At 43.4% G+C, this 22833-nt stretch overlaps 1 protein-coding gene and 1 pseudogene across 3 annotated transcripts in view; one reads left to right on the forward strand and one right to left on the reverse strand.

Annotated features, from left to right (window-relative positions):
• Positions 1-6418: 6418 nt before the first annotated feature.
• Positions 6419-22833, reverse strand: part of Washc3 (WASH complex subunit 3) — a 33588-nt gene continuing 17173 nt past the window's right edge. For all 3 annotated transcript variants that reach the window (XM_048418448.3, XM_048418447.3, XM_048418445.3), the window contains 2 exons: positions 12273-12337; positions 6419-6700 (listed from right to left, as the gene is read on the reverse strand). In XM_048418448.3, the coding sequence (XP_048274405.2) occupies positions 6616-6700; positions 12273-12337 (150 nt within the window). In that variant the 3' untranslated portion in view covers positions 6419-6615. The remainder of the gene's footprint in view (positions 6701-12272; positions 12338-22833) is intronic.
• Positions 7983-8296, forward strand: LOC125389653 (ATP synthase F(0) complex subunit e, mitochondrial pseudogene; annotated as a pseudogene).

Below are 22833 nucleotides of genomic sequence, written 5' to 3' on the forward strand. Positions count from 1 at the left end.
TTCTTTGTATATTCTGGAGATCAGACCTTTGTCTGATGAGGGGTTGGTGAAGATCTTCTCCCAGTCAGAAGGCAGCCTTTTTGTCTTACTGACAGTGTCCTTTGCTTTACAGAAGCTTCTCAGTTTCAGCAGGTCCCATTTATTCATTGTTTCTCTTATTGTCTGTGCTACTGGGGTCCTACTTAGGAAGTGGACTCCTGTGCCTATATCTTGTAGACTACTTCCCACTTTCTCTTCTATCAGGTTCAAAGTGGACAGATTGATGTTGATGTCTTTAATCCATTTGGACTTGAGTTTTGTGCATGGTGATAGATATGGATCTATTTTCATTCTTCTACAGGTTGACATCCAGTTATGCCAGCACCATTTGTTAAAGACGCTTTCCTTCTTCCATTGTATACCTTTAGCTCCCTTGTCAAAAATTAGGTGTTCATAGGTTTGAGGGTTAGTATCTGGGTCTTCTATTCGATTCCATAGGTCGACTTCTCTGTTCTTATGCCAATACCAAGCTGTTTTCAATACTGTAGCTCTGTAATAGAGTTTGAAGTCAGGGATAGTAATGCCTCCAGAAGTTCCTTTATTGTATAAGATTGATTTGGCTATCCTGGGTTTTTTGTTTTTCCATATAAACTTGATTATTGCTCTCTCAAGGTCTGTGAAGAAGTTTGATGGGATTTTGATGGGGATTGCATTGAATCTATAGATTGCTTTTGGTAGAATTGCCATTTTTACTATGTTGATTCTCCCAATCCAAGAGCAGGGGAGGTCTTTCCATTTTCTGGTATCCTCCTCAATTTCTCTTTTCAAAGGCTTAAAGTTCTTGTCAAATAGGTCTTTCATATCCTTGGTTAGAGTAACCCCAAGATATTTTATGGTGTTTGTGGCTATCGTGAAAGGTGATGTTTCTCTGATTTCCCTCTCCATTTCTTTATCCTTTGTGTATAGGAGTGCCACTGATTTTTTGGAGTTGATCTTGTATCCTGCCACGTTACTAAAGGTGTTTATCAGCTGTAGGAGTTCTTTGGTAGAGTTTTTGGGGTCGCTTATGTACACTTTCCTCTGCATATACTGGATTTTTGGGATCCAGTCTGTTTGGATGCTCACCTTCCTGGACCTGGAGGGAGGGGGGAGGAACTTGGACTTCCCACAGGGCAGGAGACCCTGACTGCCCTTGGGGACAAAGAGGGAGGAGAAGAGGGAGGGGGGGAGTGGGAGGGCGTTGGGAGGAGGGGCGTAAATGGAAACTCTTTATAATTTAATAAAATTACTTTCAAAAAAAAAAGAAGAAGAAGACAGCCTGGAAAACACAGAGCCAATGCGCCCATACTAGCCATTCCTAGAACTTGTTGGTCTTTGGGCCATAAATTATAGAATTAGATCAGGGCCAGGTGCGATTATTTAGGCAGCTACAACACGAAGCATTTCCTCTAAGGACAGTTTGGATGACTTTTTGAGATGTGAGCACATAACTGCCAAGAGACTACTCAATAGGGGGTCTGTATCTGCCTGTGGGCTCATCCTTGGTGCTTTCCCTAAACATTTTAGAAACGCTATGGGAATATATTGACCATGGCATGATGAATATTAAAGAAGAGTTCATATTTCGGAAGAGAGACCGAGAATAGATAATGTTCACGGCGTATGAAATACTCATTGATAAAAGGGAGGGAATGGAGCCTCATTAATTCAATAACTGCTGAACACCTACAACGTACAAAGCTCTAGTCTAAGTGCCAGCTTAACTGAAAAGGCCAAGGCTGTAATTACACTAAAAGTCTAATTAAAGCGGCAGCACCGAGAGCTGGAGGCATGGATGGCTCAGCAGTTAAGTGTGCCTGCTGCTCTTCCATAGGATGGGGTTTCCATCCCCAGCAACAATGTGGCAACTCGTAACTGTCTGTAACTCCAGTTCCATCCATCCAATGCTTGCTGCCACCAGAGTAAGAAGAACAAAACTCATCTCTTCTTTAAGAGGTGAACTATCTCTCAGGCGGTGCGCTTTGGCCACCGCAAAGCAGGCAGCCCAGGACAGTGATCCCCCACAAACACTCAGGGATGGTGACTCTTTCAGGACACTGACCACACAGGGAAGAGGAAGTCAGGACCGCTTGGCAATGTCCCTGAGTTGAGCAGAGTTCAGAGTATAAAAATACCAAAGTGGTGGAAGTAAGGGACCAGAGAACCAGAGAGAGGAATTGGAACTAGAGACCAACAGAGAGTGTCCTTGGGTCTTTAGCTAAATTGTAGTTAGCACGTGGGTGTGAACAAACTATCAAAGCTAGAAAAGAAATCATGAAAGGAGCCATTGGGGCATCCCCAGTGCACATAGGGCGGTATCCTACATGTTCCCATGGGCTAGAGAAAACCTTGCTCACACATGAGCAGCGCCCTCAAGAGAAGGAACTAGTCATGCCAAATAATCTCTAACCTAAGAGATGGTTCCAATCACAAAACTTGAAAGTTTCAAAACCAGGCAATTAGGCCCAAGTAACTCAACAGTCACTCCAGTAAAAGACGAAACCAATTAAAATCATGTAACCATATAGAACATCCCCAGACCTGCTGTGGGGAGATGCCAGCCCTGGGTGGGCGGGCCTGGGCTGTGTGAGAAAGGCGGTTGAGCAATAAAGGGGAAGGAAGCCAGAAGAAGCTGTGTTCTGTGGTTTGGCTTCAGTTCATGTCTCTGGGTTCCTGCTTGAGTTCCTGTCCTGAGTTCCCTCATTGCTCTCCTGTTACTTCAACATGTAAGCTAAATTAAACCTGAAAATGAATGGAATGTACGCCCTGGCAATGCTGAAGCAAGTGCTGGCAGCCCGAGTGTGGAGGTTCTGTTGAACTTGTCCATATTGGACTTCATGGTCTAAATTGACAAGGATGACTGACCAGGTCTTTTCCTCTAGAGGGCACCAGATCTCATTACAGATGGTTGTAAGCCACCATGTGGGTGCTGGGAATTGAACTCAGGACCTCTGGAAGAGCAGGCAGTGCTCTTAACCGCTGAGCCATCTCTCCAGCTCCATTCCATTCAAATTAAACCGGTTCCTCCCCAAATTGGTTTGGTCAGTGTTTTAGCACAGCGTCAGAGGGTGCAAACTAGGAAAGTATGTACTCAGGAGCAGTACAGCCGGTTCTGATCACTCTTCTGTTTTTAACTTTTTTGCAGAGCCCCCAGAATGATTTCCATGGTGGCAGTACCAGTTTTACTCCTGCCAGCGAGAGCTGGATTCATCTTTTGCCAGTCATTGCTGTAGCAGTGGGCCCGGAGGCTCGTGCATTTGAACACTTGATCCCTGGTTGGTAGCACTGTTTGGGGAGGTTCTGCTGGAGGAAGCACATCACCGGGAGGGGGCTTTGAGGGTTTCTAGTCTCCCCCCAACTCTTGTTCTCTTACTCTGCCTGCCACTTGTTCGCAGTTGAGATCCGTTTCCTGCTCCTACTTCTGGGCCTGCCTGTCATGAGGAACTGTTGACTGAAATAGATCATTTATAAGTTAGGTTTTGTAAAAGAGTATTTTATCAAAGCAGCAGAAAAATTGACTATTTATAATCAATATTTATAATTAAAATTATTGCTAAAAGGATTTCTCATGTATGTGTAAGGGGGGCTGTGGATTGGAAGGAAAAAGAATTTAAGGCTCTGTTGATTGGGCGCAAATTATTGATTCAATAGAGTAAAGAATAGTTTTAGGAGAAGTACTACTTCCAGCTGAGAATTTTACTTGGGAGTACTTTGGACATCCATCCATGTAGAGGACCGCAACCACATACTCCATTACAAGATGGCGCTCGCATCCGGTTCCACCGCCAGGTGAACTAGGTAATGCACACGTGTTTGGTAACTTTCCACTACTGCGTCCCCGCCTACTCCCGAGGCATCATCTGGGATTTTGGGCAGCGGACCAATCCAAGAGTGACACGTCCGAAGCGAGGACTGTTTCCTTTATAAGGGCTGGGTTCACCTCGTCCTGGGTCTCCGCCATGTTAGCTTATGCTCTCTCTCTCTCAAGACGCATTAAAGCTTCTCTGCAGAAGGATCCTAGTGTCCTGCGTGGTTCTTGCTGGCGAGACGGTAGCGTGGGACACATCCAGGTGAACCTGTTTAGGATCAGAAGTTTGGGGGAGTGGACTGTACATGAGATGGAGCTTGGGGGTGGGAGTCTAGACTTGAGACAGAGATTTGGAAGAAGCAGCCCATAGCAGGTTAAACCATGGACCTGGGGGAGATAATCAAGGACATGTATTTATAGCATTTCAACTTACAGTAGTTATTTTTAATGATCTTCCAATTTTCCTTGGAAACCTATTCACGTTATTTTGTCCTTTTGGCCCCCACCTGGCTTGTGTCAAATATTAATAGCTCTCTTGCCTTCTCAAATATTATGTTCTCTCTCTCTCTCTCTCTCTCTCTCTCTCTCTCTCTCTCTCTCTCTCTCCATACACACACACACACCAACCACCCCTTAGGCTTAAAGCTATCCACCCTTTCCCAAGGCTCGAGAGAGGTGCTGGGATGGTCCTGGTTGACTTTATGGTATTGATTGTTGTAGTCTACAATCCTGCTAAACTTGTCTGGGCTTCCATAGGGCTGTTTGCTTTGTTTTTATTACAATGGACATCCTAAAGGATTAATCACATCATCTAGGAGTAAAGGCAGTTTTTCTTCTTTACAGTCTATACATCTCTTCCTTCTCCTGCCTTACTGTGGCAGCCAGAATCTTCAATACAAAGCTGAATACCAATATTTCTGGGCCTACTGAGCCTTGCATTTCATTGTTTGGCTTATTTGTGCTTGGTACCAGGATGCTAGGCAAGCCCTGTCACAGAACGAAGCTCCCAGCTCGGTTTGTTAAAATGATAAAGTATCAGCTGATTTTCAAGTGGAATCTGTTCTTGTATTTGTGGGATAAATGCTACTTGAATGTATTATTAACCAATAGATTTTATTTTAGCATAATTTAAAATGTATAGAGTTTTAAGTAGATAGTATACACAGACCTATAAATTCATCTTACGCCTCATGACAACTTCCCATATTTTAAGATCTTGCTTTAGTGATACATTTGTTAAATTAATAAACCAATATTAATGTATTATTTTTAATCTACAGATTATATTGAGATCCGCTATGCTGGGGCAGTTCTGTGGATTTTGGCAATTGTACACTAGTTCCACATACGATAGCTTTAGTTTCTTCAGGATCCCCCGTGGTTGGTATTCGTTCTTCTAAAAAGCCAACGACTGTCAGCTTGGGTCTTGGGTTCAGCTGTGACAAGAGGAGCTTGTCTCACCGATCTTCTTGGGTGATCTTTCAAGAGCATGGTTTCCGAGACCATCCTCTTTGAAGTCTTGGAGATCAAGTAGACAACACGGAACTCAGGTAGTTCTGGGCAGTTCTGGGCAGTCCAGGGCACCGAGTCAAACGTCTTTATCTGCCCTGTGTACTGCATCCCTCGCTTCTACTTCTGTTCCGCTAACACCTGTAGTAAACAGTTCTGAGCTCATATTCACCCACAGCAGCACCTATCCAGGTATTCACGGCTTGGGAAGCTTGTTTTCCCCTGGAAAAGCGCATCCCAGAAGTGCAGGCGCAGCGACTGTCCTTGCAAGCCACTCTTTCCCCGATGGGTTCTAGAAATTGCCTCGGGACCTCGGTTCTATCTGGTGGTGGCTTCGGAAGGCTCTATTGGCTGCCCTGCAGCTCTTGGGGAGTCTGCATGATACTTCTTCACACTGGTTTTGTCCCCCTTCGCTCCCTGGTCTCTCAATTACACTTCCTGGGATAATTTCACAAATGACCTACACGGACCCAAGACCTTGGCTCGGGCTCTACCTTCAGGGGACCTAAACTAAGAACACCATTAATCGAATGCTTTTCTACCTGAGCATTTTAGAAGTTTTGGAACTTCTGTGTTTAAGTGATTAGTTATAAAGATTTACTTGCAAGGTGACGAGAGATCATTCTAACTTTAGAAATCTAATGTTTCATCAAGTCAATAAAGGAGTCAATAGCAACAATGACTGCTCACTCTGAACCACACTGTGATCACCTCCAACGTTTCTATTAGGTCACAGATACAACAAAACGTCTGACTTTGATAATATATCAATTATTGGCCAAGGTATAAAAAGATATATGTGCTATTAAATACCATCAATGAATCCCATAATAGGTGTCTGTGAGTTTAAGACAAGGACAGAGAACCTTTGTCTACTGTTACTGTCTGCCGGAAGTATCTTCACAAAGCTCAGGAAACAAATGTGTGCAAAAATTTTCAAACTAACACGGACACTAAACTGAATAATTAGTCACATTCTCTTATGCTGACATCAAGTCCACTTTCGTTCCATAAACTCGAACCAACTTCCTCTTAGAATGTTTATTACCTTAGTGTTTGTAGCACTCATAGCAATTTAGGTCGTTCTGGTTTTAATTAGAGCATTTTATTTGGTTAACAAAGAATACTGGAAGCTTATAAATGCTTTATTTTTTTTAACAGAAGAAGGCTGGGGTAGGTGCGTGGCCACGGGATGATGCTGTCACTAAGCGCCGGCGTTCAGGCTCTCCCACAGACTGTAAACATCCACACATGTTTGTGATCCTCATCCACAGTTCAACTCAGTCGCTGAAAGAAGAGTCACTGTCTGAACTTTCTTCTATGGCTTTTTCAGTCGCACCATTGGGCACCGGAGCATCTGGCTTCCTGGGAACAAAAATGGCGGGGGGCGATTTAAAGATTTTCCCAACCGAAGACAAACTTACAAACCGTGAATCAGGTTCATTGTTCAGTACTGTTGCTAATAAACCTGCCAGGTCTGCATGTTTAACAGGACCCTGCGGTACTCCGCACCCAGCGCGCCGCCTCTGCACACCTGTTTCCTAGAAACTAGGCTCCTCTGGGGGCCAATGTGGAGACACCTGGGGGCCAACGTGGAGATACCTGGGGGCCAACGTGGAGACACCTGGGCTCTAACACAGCTGCTTTATTATTGGGAGACAGAAATGCAAACAAATTTTTACATAGTGTAACTGGACCTGTTGGTGTGGGGGAAAAACATAAATGATTGGTCATGTGGCTAACACAGACAGGAATTATGGACTAATAGAAGTTATAAGAGTTAATAAGATGCCTGAGATACTAGGCCAGTCAGCTTATAATTAATGTAGATCTCTGTGTGATTTCTTTGGGACTTAACAACTGCGGGAACTGGGCAGGACAGAAACCTCAGTCAATAGAATGGTGTGCCAGCATGGGGCTGACTAAATCCACTCAAAAACCTGAGGGAGTTTAGGAAATAATTCTAGAGACAAAATAACAGCGTTAAGCATGGCTTCTAGGTAGCAGCAATTTCTTGGGTTTGTTCTCTTAAGAGGCAAGCACATCTCATTGAAGAGAGGCTTCCTGACTCAGCGTTAGCTGCTAAACTTTGAAGCTCTTTTAAGAGGCCCTGCCACCAAACAGATAAATGGTGTTGATAAAAAGCTGACCTCACGATTTTCAGTGGTAGCAGGGACTTTGAAACCCCATAGACTTGTCCAGTATCTCTGCCATGAGGTTAGACTCTCGGAAAAAAGCTAAGGAATGGGCTGGTTCCAGCTGTCAAAGCCACGGCTTTAATCTTAAACATATTGCTTAGCAAATTAAAGACTCATTTGATCACAAAAAGGGAGATACACAGTAAAGACAGATTCAAAGATGAAATAAACCTCTAAACGGTTTACTGTGTGTTTAAGAATGTATGTAGGCTTGGGAGATTTAAAAAAAAAGGATAAAGTCCTTAAAAGAAAAAGAAAAAAAGAGAGTAGTTGGGTGTGGTGGCACACACCTTTAATCCCAACACTTGGGAGGGAGAGGCAGGCAGATCTCTGTGAGTTCAAGGACAACCTGGTCTACGGAGTGAATTCGAGGACAGCCAAAGATACACAGAGAAACCCTGTCTTAAAAAGTCAAAAGTTAAAAATAAAAATAAAAGAAATAGAGTTAAGCTTCCAGCGCGAAGGTCACGGACAAGATGGTGCCCCCAGTTCAGGTCTCTCTGCTCATCAAGCTCGGCCGGTACTCAGCCCTGGTCCTCGGCATGGCCTACGGCGCCAAGCGCTATAGTTACCTAAAGCCCCGGGCAGAGGAGGAGAGGAGGGTGGCCGCGGAGGAAAAGAAGAGACTAGATGAACTGAAACGAATTGAAAGAGAACGGGCAGAAGCCCAAGATGACAGCATACTCAAGTGAAGCGCCAGTGAGTTTGCCTTTCTTAAGTCGCTGAGGATGAATAAAGCTCTGTCGTGTGAAAAAAAAAAAAAGGTTAAAATAAAGCCACATAAAGGTGAAAAATACACAGAGAGTCTGGATACTGTATGTTACTGTGTTGTCTTTAAATTGTTTGATGACGGAGAAAGGAGCAAAAGCTGCTAAAAGACATTTGATTATAAATGCTGCTAGATTAATTCAATATATATATTTTGAAAATGCTTTGACTTTAAAATTTAAGTCAAGAGATATGTTACGTTGGAGAAGAGGTTTTGCTTTTGTTTCCACAGGAAATGAGGGACTGTGGATTCATTCTGAGTTAAGAAAAATCAGGATTGACAAGGAAGACCCCGTGAGAAATCTCCGCTAGGAGGAATGGCCCAGATGTCTGAGTTCTACATCCAGAACAGTTCAAAAACTGTTGCCTGAGATGATCAAGTCTCACAGGATAATCCAGTCAGGACCTGATCATAATTCTAAATTTTCTTTAGGTCCCCATAAAATTATCAATAAGTAGCCTGGAAAACAATGCCCACATTCCAAAAACTGGACTATGGATATTCTCCTTTGTTTAGAATGTTGGTTACAAGTTGTTATGGTTAATGATTAGGAGAAAAGCTAAACAAAAGGTATTAGATTCAGAGTTCCTGTGTTAAAAAGAGGGGGGGGTGCTGTGGGACAATGGTTTGTACCCTGTCACTTATATTTTAAATAAACACTGATTGGTCTGTAACCAGGCAGGAAGTATAGACAGGGTGACCAGGCAAGAAATAGAGGCGAGGCAACGAGAATTCTGGGAAGAGGAAAGATTCAATCTGCAGTTGTCACCCAGACACAGAGCAAGCAAGATGTGACTGCCTTGCTGAAAAAGGTACCAAGCCACGTGACCCCAAAGCTTGGTAAAGCCATGGCTTGGAACATTCACCAATCACAGCCAGCATTCATTAAACGCTCGCTGCTTGTCCAGAGCTCTACTGAGCACCTGTAACACTGCTGAGGAGCTGGGCCATTCAGTTTCCATTTTGCAGATCAATCCATGGTTCGAGAGAGAGAAAGTGGCAGGGTGGACTGTCACCCTGGCTGCCTCCGGCTGACTGTCTCTAGTCTAAGGTAGCCTGAGCCTCCCTCACCATGAACTTGCTCCTGAGATGCACGGGGCCAAAGGCCAATCTGTGGGCCATCCTAGATGAACAGATGTAGTCATTACTAAGTAATACTGACATTAGTTCTGAGACACGAAGGGGTGAAATTTCTGTTTCCTGGTAAGGAAATCTAGGCATTGATTCAAAAGTTTTAAAAGTATGATTTACCCATTCTGTATTTCTGGGGACAACATTAAAGCAGATTAATCTCTGAATTGAGGTTAATTAAGTTTCAATTTCACCTTAAACTAAGGAATACAGTGACATTCCCATGTCTTTTTATGTCAGTAGCATCAAAACTAATCTTGAGAAGCCAGGGATTTAAAAAAAAAGTAATTAAAACAATTAGAAGCATCAAACAAATACTTGTTCGGTAATTATCAAACATTTTCATCAGTTTTGTAGACATCTCAAATTCAAGGATGGGCATAATTTTGCAGTAAAATTGCCAGGCTTCCTCATGCGAACTTTTCCTTTCTGCCCCCAGCTCTGGATGGACAGCAGCCAGTACGACAACATGCTCAGTGACCGGTTTGTTTCTCCCTCAACTTCAGTTCTGCTCTCTGCCCAGACAGACAGATCTAGACCAGCCCTTCCAACAGTCAGACGAGTTAGTCTTCCTACCTGGAGCTAATAAAACAAAAAGTGTTGTTTAGACTTTCAGAGAAAAGAGAATCGGGACGCTCTCTGCTCAAAGTTCTTGGACGAGGCTTATTTTGTACCTAAGTTTCTAAATACAACTACGTTGCCCTTGGATGGTACATTTCCTTCTTGAACGCCACACGCCACGTCAAACTTCTCTCCCCAAGTGAAGGTCCCTACCTTGTGTAACTCCGATCCCACAGCCCCAGACTTCCTCTGTGAACAAGGTGGCTGCTACGTCACAATAAGCTAATGGAGACGGTGTAGCGGTGACTGCGTGAGTGAGTCAGTCCACTCCAACCAGCGCCCCTGGTGGCTGGTGGCCGTGCCTATGAGGCAATGGGTCACCTCTAGGCTGTGGTTGGGAAGCAGCCTTTCGGTAAGGCCATGCTGTTTCTAGAATCCTACCCTACAACTGAATGTTCCTCAGCATTTACAGACAATGACATACACCGTGCCATTGCTAAGGGTGATATAAGAGCACGCTGGATGTGTGTGGGCGTCTCCGCTGGATAATCACTTACAGATCCCTTAAGGTGGACAATTCCGAACACTCTTGAAGGATAAGGAGTTACCTAGGCCAATAAGACAGGGGAAGGGGGTCCCAAGGAGAGTTAAAAATGTCAAATATATTCCGAAAAGCGCTACACACAATGAACATGGACAGAGGCAGCGAGAGCTTGAGAAGCACCCAGGACGCCATGGGAAGCATCAGCACACAGCAGTCAGACACTACACGTCGAAGGCAAGAATGAAGTTATGAACAAATACATGTGGCTTTATTGGGAGGGCTTGAAGGAGAACACAAAATCCAATCAGCCTCCTGCGATAATCAGGTGAGAAATGAAGGGTCACAGGAACGGTAAGAGGTGCGCAGGCATGTGGAAGGAGGGAGGCAACACCAAAACCATAGCGACTGACATCACAGGGAGGGGAGAGGGAGGAAGCAAAGGTGATCTTCAAGTGCTCGCGTGGACAGGGTGAATGAAAGGACTGTGTACTAGGTTTCATCTAAGAAGGAGATGAATGAAGCCATCAGTGGCCGAGGACTGGAGATGCAGCCGGTGGGGAAGCTTACAGGACACGGGCTTTCCTGTCTCTCCAGGGTGAAACATCACCGTTTTAAAGATCATTTGTTACTATTTATGGCCTATTGTGTATTTCCAGAAGCCAAAACCATCCCAATTGGTGGTAAATGTGCTTATACAATCAAGTACCCAAAGGGATTAAATCCAAATGTTCCCTTCTTATTAAAATACATGCCATAATTCATCTACTTTTAAAACGTCAGAAACAATTTCCAGAACACATATTAAACATGCCCAGATATGCTGTGCTCAGTTCACCAAGCCATACTATTGGAGCCAATCCTTGGCCACTTGGGAACACACCAAATGAACATACATGTTGGAAAATCCATTGTTGGCAGCTTTATAGGTATTCTTGAATTTCACATTTTTGAAGATAAAATATGAGAAGATGACTTTTATGATATTCCATTTCCAAAATGCACACCTTTTCCTGAAGTGCTGGAGCCAAGAAAAATTCCAAAGCTTATGCTAGCACAGCCTGAATGCCCGGGAACACAGGGTGAAGGAACGCTCCAGCTGGACAGGCTATGTACAAGTGTATGGAAACATATAGAGCAGACATGTGAGGAGCCCATTAAGATATAGAATTTATTGAGATGAATCACATGGTCAGTCTGGCTTGGATGAAATGAATTATCATCAAAGTTCTGAGCCGTGATTTCTTGGCATATCTAAAAAATATTTTATAATACACATTCAGACTGGCATCTGTTTCATAATAAGCATTAGTGTGCACTGCTTATCCGAGTCACTTCTCGGCCCTGGTCATCTAGGTTGCAGGATACACTTCTTGTATATTATGACCTTAAGTGAGAAGAAGTGGATAATACCTTGTCACAGCATCCCCAAAGGAAATGTCAACATGGAAAAACACAGCGAAAACCCAAATGTCCATCTACCAAACTCTGACCAGTTTCATTATTGAATTTCCTCTCCTGAAGTGTGCAAGGGCTGACTTAGTAGCCTAGGATATTTCCTTTTCTTTTCCTTCCTTTCTTTTTAACATAGCAGGGGCATCATTTAGGAGGATGATATTCTCAACTATAAACACCGTGTTGGAAACAGTAGCAAGAGTTTGAAACATTTTTTTTTTGTTGTTGTACTTGACAGACTTAGTACCTTGTCAATAGGACTTTATTAAAAATACTACTTACTCCAGCAGGTCTGGATCCAGCCCTTCGGATATCATTTTGTTTCTGATTGCCATCACCGGAACCCCCTATGCAAAAGTCAAAAGATAAATTCAGTTATGAGAAAGCCTTCTTCGTCATTCCCATGAACGACCTGAAAGAATACACCGAGGTTTCTCGTTATTTAAAGCACGCCCCCCACCCCCTTTGCTTCTGCTGCTGCATGTGCGAAGCATCTCCAAGACCTCTGGGCACAGTCACAGCGACCTGCAGAACCAAACCCAAACCAAGTCACGTGAACCATCTCATCGCCACTTCTGCAGTGCAGGGTGAGGAGGTTACGTTCTCATCCAAAGAAAGCAAGCATCAGCTGCTTGGACGACAGGACGCCTGGCTAACCTGATAGGAGGAGTAGCTGGCTATGCTTTTCAAACAAAAACCAAGGTCTCAGAGCTTTCCAAAACATAGAACACACCAATGTAAATACTCATGTAATAAGCAAACATCCGGATTTCATTTAGACGCTTTTGGAATGCAGAATCCATGTAATACATTGTATTATACATTTTCCCACACCACTGCACACACGGAGTAGGGACAGCACAGGTGGTAAGCTCAACAGCACTAAGGATATACGAATACCTGCATTCAGGTTAATAAGATCAAAACAGTAAGGAAAGGATACATCAGAAATGAATACAAATGCATTTGAAAAAGAATTCATTTGATGAGAAATCACACTCCACAACTCCATATTACTGAGTGTGTACGTGTCAAGACCCGTGGCAGCAGTAAACGGCCTCCGAAAGCAGCACACTCCCAAATTAATTCAAGCTAAAATGCACGGCGAATCTGAGGTGTCTCTGTCAGCACTCGCCGACGGCTGTCCTCAAGCCTTGGTTCGCGACACAGCACGAGGACCTGGCCCCGTGCACACTGCAAGCCGCACGGCAAGCTACCAGAAACTCCTCTGCCGTACCAACACTAGTGCAAGCTAGGGGCAGCAGAGCCTCTTCAAGCTCTTGCAGAAACAATGGTCTGGTTATGGAAAACAAATGTTAGTCATGGTTGTTCCTTGGGATATAAATGTCAAAACAGCATAATTTGGGTTGCAGTACATTCAAATGCTTGAATTTAAAAATTGCTTGAGTTTCATTAAAAACTAGTTTGGGTTGAATATGGCTCCGTGGTTAAGGGTGCTTGCAGTTCTTCCAGAGGCACCTGGAGCGGGTCAGCAAAGCGTTAAGACAAGCCCTACTGTTGAAGTGTGTTTTCTAAAACTAAGATTTGAGCAAAACAGAGTTCAAACCCAAATCTACTACTTAACTTTACACAAGGGATCAGTCTAAGTGACCACCCTTGTCAGAGAAACGTCTTTTTGCGGTGAATGCTGCTCCACACAACCACAGCTGCCCCAAGGACAGAGCCGAAGAGCCCGTGGCCTGCTTGGCTGCAAATGGGACGGCTACATCACACCTGCTGGCACATGGCCAGAGACCACCATGGAAGACAGGGCAGAGAGAGACTGCAAGAGGCCAGGGGTGCTGCTTCAGAACAGTGTTTCCTAGATGAGACAAACACCGCACAGACAAGCTCTCAGTTCCCCTGGCTGCCTGCACAAAAGCCATACAAGATCGAACCAGTCCAAAGGACAGCATGGACCGGGCGGGCTGGGGGAGCTAAGCAAGCACCGCTGCTAACAGAACAGCTTCTGGGGGTCACTGGCGGCCGTGGGAGGGAGAGCCAGTTTTCTTCAGGGATGTAGCCTGTGGTAGGCTGCTGTGCTCCAGTGGCTGCCCCTATGGCATGCACACACTGGCAACGCTAACTGGTGTCAGTGCATTAAAAACATTACGGAGGACATGAGCAGGAGCTGGGAGATGCGGGGTGGTGATTTAACTACTCAGGATAACAGAATGAAAAGGTTTAGAGCATTTCATTTTCCAAAAGCACCGACGTTCTAAGGATAAGAGGGAAAAAAATAGAGTTCATGCCATATTTCCTAAAAGCAGCAACAAAAAGAACCAAACAAGCTCTCAGTTTCTATTAAGTACGACCTGATGTCAGAAGGTCTCTCTACGCGCACGGCTATGTGATTTATTTATCATATGTTAGTGTAAGCCACAGGACACCACTGGAAAGGTCACAGAAATAAATCACAAAACCCAGGAAACACAAGGGAAGAAAAATGAGGTTAAAAAAAAAAACTGAAACAAAACAAAAAGCAAAAACCTGCAGCATCAGCATCTCCTAAAATATAGCACAAAACTGTCCATGGAGCAAAGGGGAGGGAGGCGGCTGGAAATGCACAGGCGAGAAGCAGGGGTGTTGGTAGAACCAGATAAACTCCCCATTTTAACGGATTTATGGAACTGATTATAGAGAAAGAATAATAGACATCTGAGCCTGAAGCTCCATACTTTAACCTGACTTTGCTGGAACCAGCCACAGAAGGAGAAAACAGAAATACTCCAAGTTCAGTGAGCTTCTTGTCACTTTTGTATATTGCTATAATATACAAAATACACCCATTTTTCCACCGTTCGCCCCTAAAGAGGCTTCTAATCACACCGTGATGTAAATCTCATAAAGCTTGATAAAAAAAAATGAAACCAGTAATTGGGTCTGTGTTCCGAGCACACATCCCACCGGACCTGCTGCTGTGTGTGCGGTGATGTGGCTCGGGCATGTGTTGTTTGGTACACTCTTGGGAGGACGTCATTTGTCAGCCATCAGAAAGGAGCGTCCAACATCTAATCACACAGAGACAAAGCTACTGGTGGTCGAAGGAGGACACAGGAGACCTCGAAATGAAGTCTACAGAGCTGTGGGGTTTTCTTTGGCAAGGAACGAGGGCGGCCCATCCAACAGAAGCAACGAAGGAGAGCAGAGGCAGCCATGGGTCTGCATTTGCGTCACTGGAGAAAGTGTGTAAAGAAGCCACGCTAATGAAATTAGGACGGCAGCACCAATGGTTAAATGCTAGTTTCTTATATCACAAAAACTGTTTGGAGGTCTCCAGGCCTGCCAAGATTTACACAATAATCTGTTACTGTGTTAATGAGAACCAAGCTACTAAATCTCTCTATAAGTCATGTGTTAGATTGGAAGGGGGGGCGGGGAAGGACTTTGCTTCTTGGAAAAAAAATAACAAAACCAAATCTTTATATTTTAGGCTTTTTTCCTATCATTTTATGAATTTGAATCCAAAAATTTAGTTGTAAGGAGTGGAAAATAGGAAGTTCTTTCCTTACAAAGAGCAAGCACAACACAAGTCTATTGAGCTGATTGGAAGGAGAACTTGTTCTTCATAGGGAGTGGTGGTGACATCTGTAACCCGAGCACTCCAGGCTCAGGCAGAGGTCCCAAGTCTGGGGCAGTCTGGGTTACACAGCAAGACTCTGTCTCAAAATCACTTTTCATTAGCAAAGAAGGAGGTGTGCAGAAACTGTGGGATGCTATGAGCTGGAAAGGGAGTCACTACACGCTAAGAAGCTTCTTGACGTGTTAAAATGGACTCAACTGTATCTTTGCCTTTTGATGTTTCAAAAGTCCTGTTTTTATTTATGTGTTTGTTTGTTCAGTTGTTACTTTTGAGACAAGATTTTGTGTAGCCCAGGCTTATCTTCAAATAAACTGCATAGCCTGGAGCTAGCCTTGACTGTCTAATCCTTCTGTCTTCACCTCCCACGTTGTGGTATTATAGGAAGGTACCTCTAGGATTAAGAATGCCATTTTTAAAATTTTACTTATTTTTATTTCATGTGCATTGGTATTTTGCCATGGTTGTCATGTCCCTTGGAACTGGAGATACAGAGATACAGACAGCTGTGATCTGCCATGTGAGTGTTGGGAACTGAGCCTAGGTCCTCTGGAAGAACAGTAAGTGCTCTGAACTGCTGAGCCATCTCCCCAACCCAAAAATGCCATTTAAAGTTTTATATAAAGTGGTATGATGTTATGGTAAGGATAAAATTTTCAGATAAATATTACATATACATTCAGATAAAAAATATATGTAATGTTTGCTGACCAAATCATAAAACAAAACACATGCTCAATAATTTTCTTCTTCCCCTGGAAGCTTCCAGTAAAGGAATATGAAATTAATTTAAATAAACATCTTCAAGACTTTAACATGAATATGGTTATCTTAAGAAGGAAGCTTTACAAGACTTTACAAGACAAGTTACAAAGACTTGTCCAGATCTAGAAAATGCTGTGGTCTTGTATTAAGGTGGAGACTGTTTCTGTCTTGAACCTGCACATGTACGTGGGTCACAAGTCTTGCCCAGTACCAAACAGTCACTTCTATGGAAAGGAACAGTGACTGAGTTTTTACAAGAGTTATTTCACAAGATGGGTGTCTGGTCAGAAGCGCCTGTTCATTGGCTGCTTATTAGTCATTTTTACACACACAGGCACAGCTCACAGGAGAAAACGGGTAAAGGCACACCAGACATTCTCAGGGCCCAGAAAGCTGGTAAGAAAATCACTGTGGTTTTATTCTTAAAGTACACACATTTTTAGCAGCTCTGTCTCTATGTTTTAGGGATAAGAAATTAAAGTTCACCTGGAGGCATATGAGTTTAAAAATTTTTAAGAAAATCATTTCCAAAAGTTATGAATTTATTATCATGAGAACATTTAAAACACAGCTACACCAAATTTCCCATATTAACACCATCCCACGCCCCATAAAATAAACTTGTAACATAATAAACTTCACGTGTTAATGACCTGAAGAGGGCATAAATTGTTTCCTTTGTATTTGTAACTCCTCAAGTATTTGCTGATTTAAGAGTAACTTGGTGCTCAGGGAAACCCAATTTCTTCCTTTACTATCATGTGTAAGTGGGATGCAGAATTTGTTGTTTGTTTGTTGAGATATACAGCCTTGTTTGGCCTGGCCTGGAGTTCACTGTGTAGATCAGGCTGGTCTTGAACTCGTGGAGATCCACCTGCCTCTGCCTCCCGAGTACTGGGATTAAAGGTGTGTGGCACTGTGCCTGGCTTGGCATGGAGAATTTTAATGCTTGCTCTGACAGGCTCCTCCATGGTGGAATCATCACCTCATTCAAATCAGATAACTTCTTTCTATGCATTCACTTTCATTTAAAATTTTATTATTCTTTAACTTTCTAAACTTGCAAACAATTTAAAATGGTTATTTAAATTATGCATATGTGTGCCTGTGTCTATATGAGGGTATGCGCATGTGCGTGCACACACCCTCAGAAGCTAGGAGAGGGGACCAGATCCTGGAGTTCAGAGTTATAAGCAGTTGTGAGCAGTGCCGATGGGTCCTCCGCAAGGATAGAATATTCTTTATACCACTGAGCCTTCTCTCCAGCCCCCCAAAATTTATTACAAAATCATATAAATTTGCTAACCAAATTACAAGTCTATGAATTTATATTTTAATAACATGTACATATTATTCATGTAAATTTAAAGTCATTTCTCCGAGTACAGCAATAAAAGCAGTAGAGAAGATTCTAGTGGTTTAATATACAGGAAGTGCACCTCTGAGTTACTCTTCCAGGTAGGGTAAGGTGCTTAGGGAGCCGACTATGACTCCCTCCTTTGACCTTAGTAATCTACACACACAGAGAAAAATGGTTGGGGTTAGGCACCCATGGAGAATATAGAACCACAGTAAAGGGCCTTGAATCTGGTAATGACACACCATTAATCTTGATCTAAGCAACTAATTAGCAGTCGTTTGTGAACCTAGGCCAGGGAATGGAAGATGCTGCTGTGTGCTGGAGACGTCAGGAATGGTGCTTAGGTCTGGACCTGCTGATAGGTCTCTCTCCCTCCCAAGGGAGCCTGCTTCCTCTGAGAGCTCACTTGGTCTTTTGGTCTTTATTGTTTCTCTCATAACTTAGCCAGAATGCTAAAGAAATTAACAGGAAAGGTGGGAACTATGTATTCCAAACAGGAAAAAACAAAAGCAGCTGCTTAAATTCCAATGGCGATTTTCCCCCTGGAAAAATTTCAGGTGAGATCCCTTATTTCTGGCAGAGGTGGAAGGAATGTAAGGAAGAGAGAACGGCACAGGTGAAGGATAGCTGGGAACTAAAGGCACAGCCTGGTAGGAGTGAAGGAGGGCTTGGCTTTCAGCAGGCACAACCATCCTTCCGGTTAGTGCCCATGCCCGAGAGCGTCCACAGAAACCCCGGATGCTGTGCTTTCCCTGCAGCTTCTGGGGAGCTAGAGCGGTTGTGTAAACGGAGGACAAGAAGTCGACGGTGCCTGCCTACTTGTGCCCTCTCTGTCTTTCCGTGATGGAGGGGGGCAGGTGCTGTGCTACAGTGGTTTAATACACCGAAACCAGCTCCATTGGCACTTAGCAAAGTTGGGTGAAATGGATATTTGACTTCAAGAAGTTGTTTCAGATAATGAATCTTATGTATTATTTAAACTATTTTAATTATAATGCCACTAATACAAATATCTGATAACTTAATGAATAAATACATTTTTATCAAACTCACTTTTTTAAAGATTTATTTATTATGTATACAGTGGTTTGTCTGCATGTATGTCTGCAGGCCAGAAGAGGCCACCAGATCTCATTACAGATGGTTGTGAGCCACCATGTGGTTGTTAGGAATTGAACTCAGGACCTCTGAAAGATAAGGCAATGCTCTTAACTTCTGAGTCATCTCTTCAGGCCTCAAACTTACTTTTATGCAGGTCCTGGGTCAAGATGCTAGGCTTGGTGGCAAGTGTCTTCACCTGCTGAGCTGTCCTGCTGGCTCTCAATGACATTTTAAATATGATTTTACATTCTTTATTTTATTATTTTCTAATTACACTTTTTAAATTACTTAAAACTTTTATTTTATTTTTATGTGTGTGTGTGTGTGTATGTATGTATGTGTGTGTGTGTGTGTATGTGTGTGTATGTATGTATGTGTGGGTGGTGTGTTTGCTGGTGCCTACAGTAATCAAAAGATGGTCAGATTCTCTGGAGCAAGAGGTTGTGGACAGGCAGCTGTGAGACCCCTAATATGGGTGCTGGGAACCTAACTACAAGAGGAGCAAGAACTTTTAACTGCTGAGCCATCCTCCTACCCCTAAAACTTGTTTTTAAATAAAATCAAGTTTTAAAGTACCCCAAACTGCACTAAAACAAGGAGCCAAGGGCCTATCAGCCGCTCTAGGGGACCGGCCTCCAAGCAAGAACGTCAGCTTGTTGATATGCGGTCGTTCATATGTGACTGAGAATTTTTGACCTTCCTAAGGTTCACAACTCAAAATATATTTTTCAAGTACATTAAGCACCACACATAGATGCAGTATGGCAAACAGCTAGTTCCTGCAAACAAACGAAAACTTTGAGAAAAGGGCTACAATGAAAAATTTATAACGCTAGCATGAGGACTCACTGAGCTGTAGGAGTGAGTCAGCAGCGGCACCAGCGAAGGGGAGCAGTTGAGGAACCAAGGAGACATCAATAACAGAACCAAGGAAACACTGACAACCATTGAAAACAGCAGCAACCTGCTGCGTGGCAGCTGCTCCCTGCTATCTATCACACCTCAAGGGAAACATGAATGGAAAAATCTGAATTGGGTATACTGCTTATTATTAACACCTATATTTATAAAAAAAGAATAAATGAAACTGGGCCAGGTATCGTAGGCATATAATTCTAGCTACTGGGTGGCTGAGGCAGGAAGACAACACATTCAAGAACTGCCTGGACTACAGAGTGAATTCCAGGCCAGCCTGGAAACTTGGCGAGACCTTGTCGCCAAAGAACAAACAGACAAAGAACCAAAAACAATAGCCAGGCGGTGGTAGCACACACCATTAACCCCAGCACTAGGGAGGCAGAGGCAGGTGGATCTCTGAGTTTGAGGATAGTCTGTTCTATAGAGTGAGTTTCAGGACAGCCAGGGCTACACAGAGAAACCTTGTCTGTAAAAACTAAAACCAATCCAAAGTAAAAAAAAAAAAAAAGCTTATAGATACAGCTTGGTGGTAGAACTTTATTAGCATTTGGGACGTCCTGCATGCAATCCCCAGCACTGGAATAAAAAACGCCCAATAAGAAAACCCAACACATACAAAGGCAAATACATAATTTAAAGGCACAGTTCTTTCTGTTTCGGAGACAGGGCCTCACTATATAACCCAGGCCCAACTGCGTCTCATGGGCAGCCCAGTTGTCCTAAGTCTGTCATCTTCCTGCCCCTGCCTCCCCAGGCTGGAAGTGCAGGCTGTGCCGACCGTCAGGCAGGAAAACGTCTTAACTTTCTGCGCACCATGACTTGCTCTGAGCTCCCAACTCAAGGCACCGTGCAGAGGTTTAGAAAAAAAGCAAAATGACTGAAAACTCAGTCTTTATAGATTTTATAATTGGCATGAAAATATTTCCCAAATAGTATTCTTAGAGTTCAGTTCACTGACATTAGGAGAAAATTAGTAATGTTTATATTTCTCAAAATTATGACAGAAAGTTTTCTTTCTGGGTTCTCCGATAACAAATCATAGGCAACATTTTGGCCGCTAAGTTTTCTGTTGTACTTCTGTAAGGTAGGAGAGCAGGGAGGGGCTGTCACCGGTCACTCCAGCCTCCTCCTCACGGGTCTACTGCTCCTCAGGGGCTGGTGTCTTGCTTACCGTCAAATTGACATAATAATCACTTGGTTAGCAGAAAACAGGAAGCTTGTCAAATCACTGGATGTGTGGCTTTCCCCCAATTAGCAGCAGGAGGTTGCCCCTTTATCCTGCAAATCTTCCTATGTTAGAATAAACTGTCTTGACATTTACTATTATAAATATTCATATATATGTGTGTGTGTGTGTGTGTGTGTGTGTGTGTGTGTGTGTATAATAAAACCCCAGGTATTACGAAAAGAAACACATATTCACACTTAGAAGAAACAATTGTTAAACTAAACCTGGGGCCAGTGTGTGACAGCAGGCATCACCACGAGCCACAACTCCATCTTCTGGTCACACTGTTGATTACTGAAAAGCAACCTATTCTGTAGCTTTCTAGACCATGGGAAATCACGTTGTACTCATATATGAAGGGTCTGGGTGTCAGTCAACCAGTCTTGACAATAACTCCACCTTGTTCCTATCTAAAGGGAACGCTACATCAGGCTCGCCTGCTTCCTCAGGTCCACGGGGCAGCACCTCTCTATGAGCATCTTTAATCCGCACTTGGAGACTCTCTGCCCTTAGGTAATGGAAGGCCCACTTCCCTAGGCCAACGCTCACTGCTGGCAACGGCTACATCAGAACCACCAGAACCAGAGATTATTCAATTCACATTTTCAGCAAGCCAAAGAAAACAGAGCTTTGAACAGTCCAAGTGTCTGAAGAGGCTGTTTTGGCAAACACGGTTTCAAAAAGTACAAGTCATTAGCTTCCTTCGTGTGGAAGTAGGCCTTTCCCAATGCACAATTTATTACTGGCACAGGATTCACCAAGCTCTGCCAGTAACAGGGGGAGAATTGTTGGAAAAGTGATCTATGTCCACGATTCCAGTTAAGTTATAAAAGCAGTATGTAACTGAGCACAGGCCGGTGCCACACGGTCGTGGTAGCGAGCACTAAATCAGCATCAATTATCTGCCACATTTGGAACAAACGAGTATTACTCACTGAAAAATCTTGTATAAAACCTACTTTAAAAGGAAAAGAAAAAAAAATCAGAAAGTGCCTGCAGGTGTTCCAGGAACCTTTATTAATGCAAGGACCAAATCTGAGGATTAACAAATAGATCATAAATCTAGAAGGAAGCTTGGGTATCAGTTTGCACAAGGAAAAAGGCCTTGAGGTGACAGGACTTGAACGTGTCCCACACAACCTGAGACACAGCTAAGGAGTTTCGTATTTCAGGGTACCCAGGCTTCGAGGCACTCACCCTGTCTCTCAGAACAATTACTTTCTGCAGTGGAAAGCACACTATGCCTCCCAGATGTGCAACCAAAAACGGCGTGGAGGCCAAAATGCAAATTACGGCTTCCTGGTCTGCAGCGTGAACGTGTGAAAGAAACAGAGGCCACATTAGCTTCTGTTCACAGACATTTATATTAATTAATGTAAATTACTAGGTTTAAAGTGGATTTGCAGAAATGCGACAGGTGAGAGGGCATCTCAAAGCAAGACATCCCTGAGGACAGCTGGGACTTAGGAACTGAGACAGCTTTCTTGGTATCTTAGGGAGGAAGCCCCGAAAGGTTACAGTGCGTCTCAGAGAGTCTGAAAATAAAATGATAGTTTTGTAATCTAAGGACTTTCCCAGAGTGAAGTGAACGATCACCATATAGGTAGTTTACAAATTCTAGCTTTTTATACTAGAGAAAGACACTGAGGAGGTTTGAAAAGGACTCTCTCTAATTGAGAGAATGAAACAACTCTGAACAATTTGGGAAGGAAGCAGGAGAAGATATAACACAGCCACCACGAGAATATCCAGTAACAAGATGCCGCTGAGTGTGACTGTCCCCCTGTGGCTAAAGATATGCTCCACACAGGAGGAACTGACTTCTGAGTCAACACAACGGCACCGAAGCAGAAAGAATTGTCAGTACTGGGCAGAGGAGGGGAGGCTTGGT

The sequence above is a fragment of the Myodes glareolus genome, chromosome 26 (genome assembly GCF_982192425.1).
Source record: "Myodes glareolus chromosome 26, mMyoGla1.1, whole genome shotgun sequence".
NCBI classification, from domain to species: Eukaryota; Metazoa; Chordata; class Mammalia; order Rodentia; family Cricetidae; genus Myodes; species Myodes glareolus.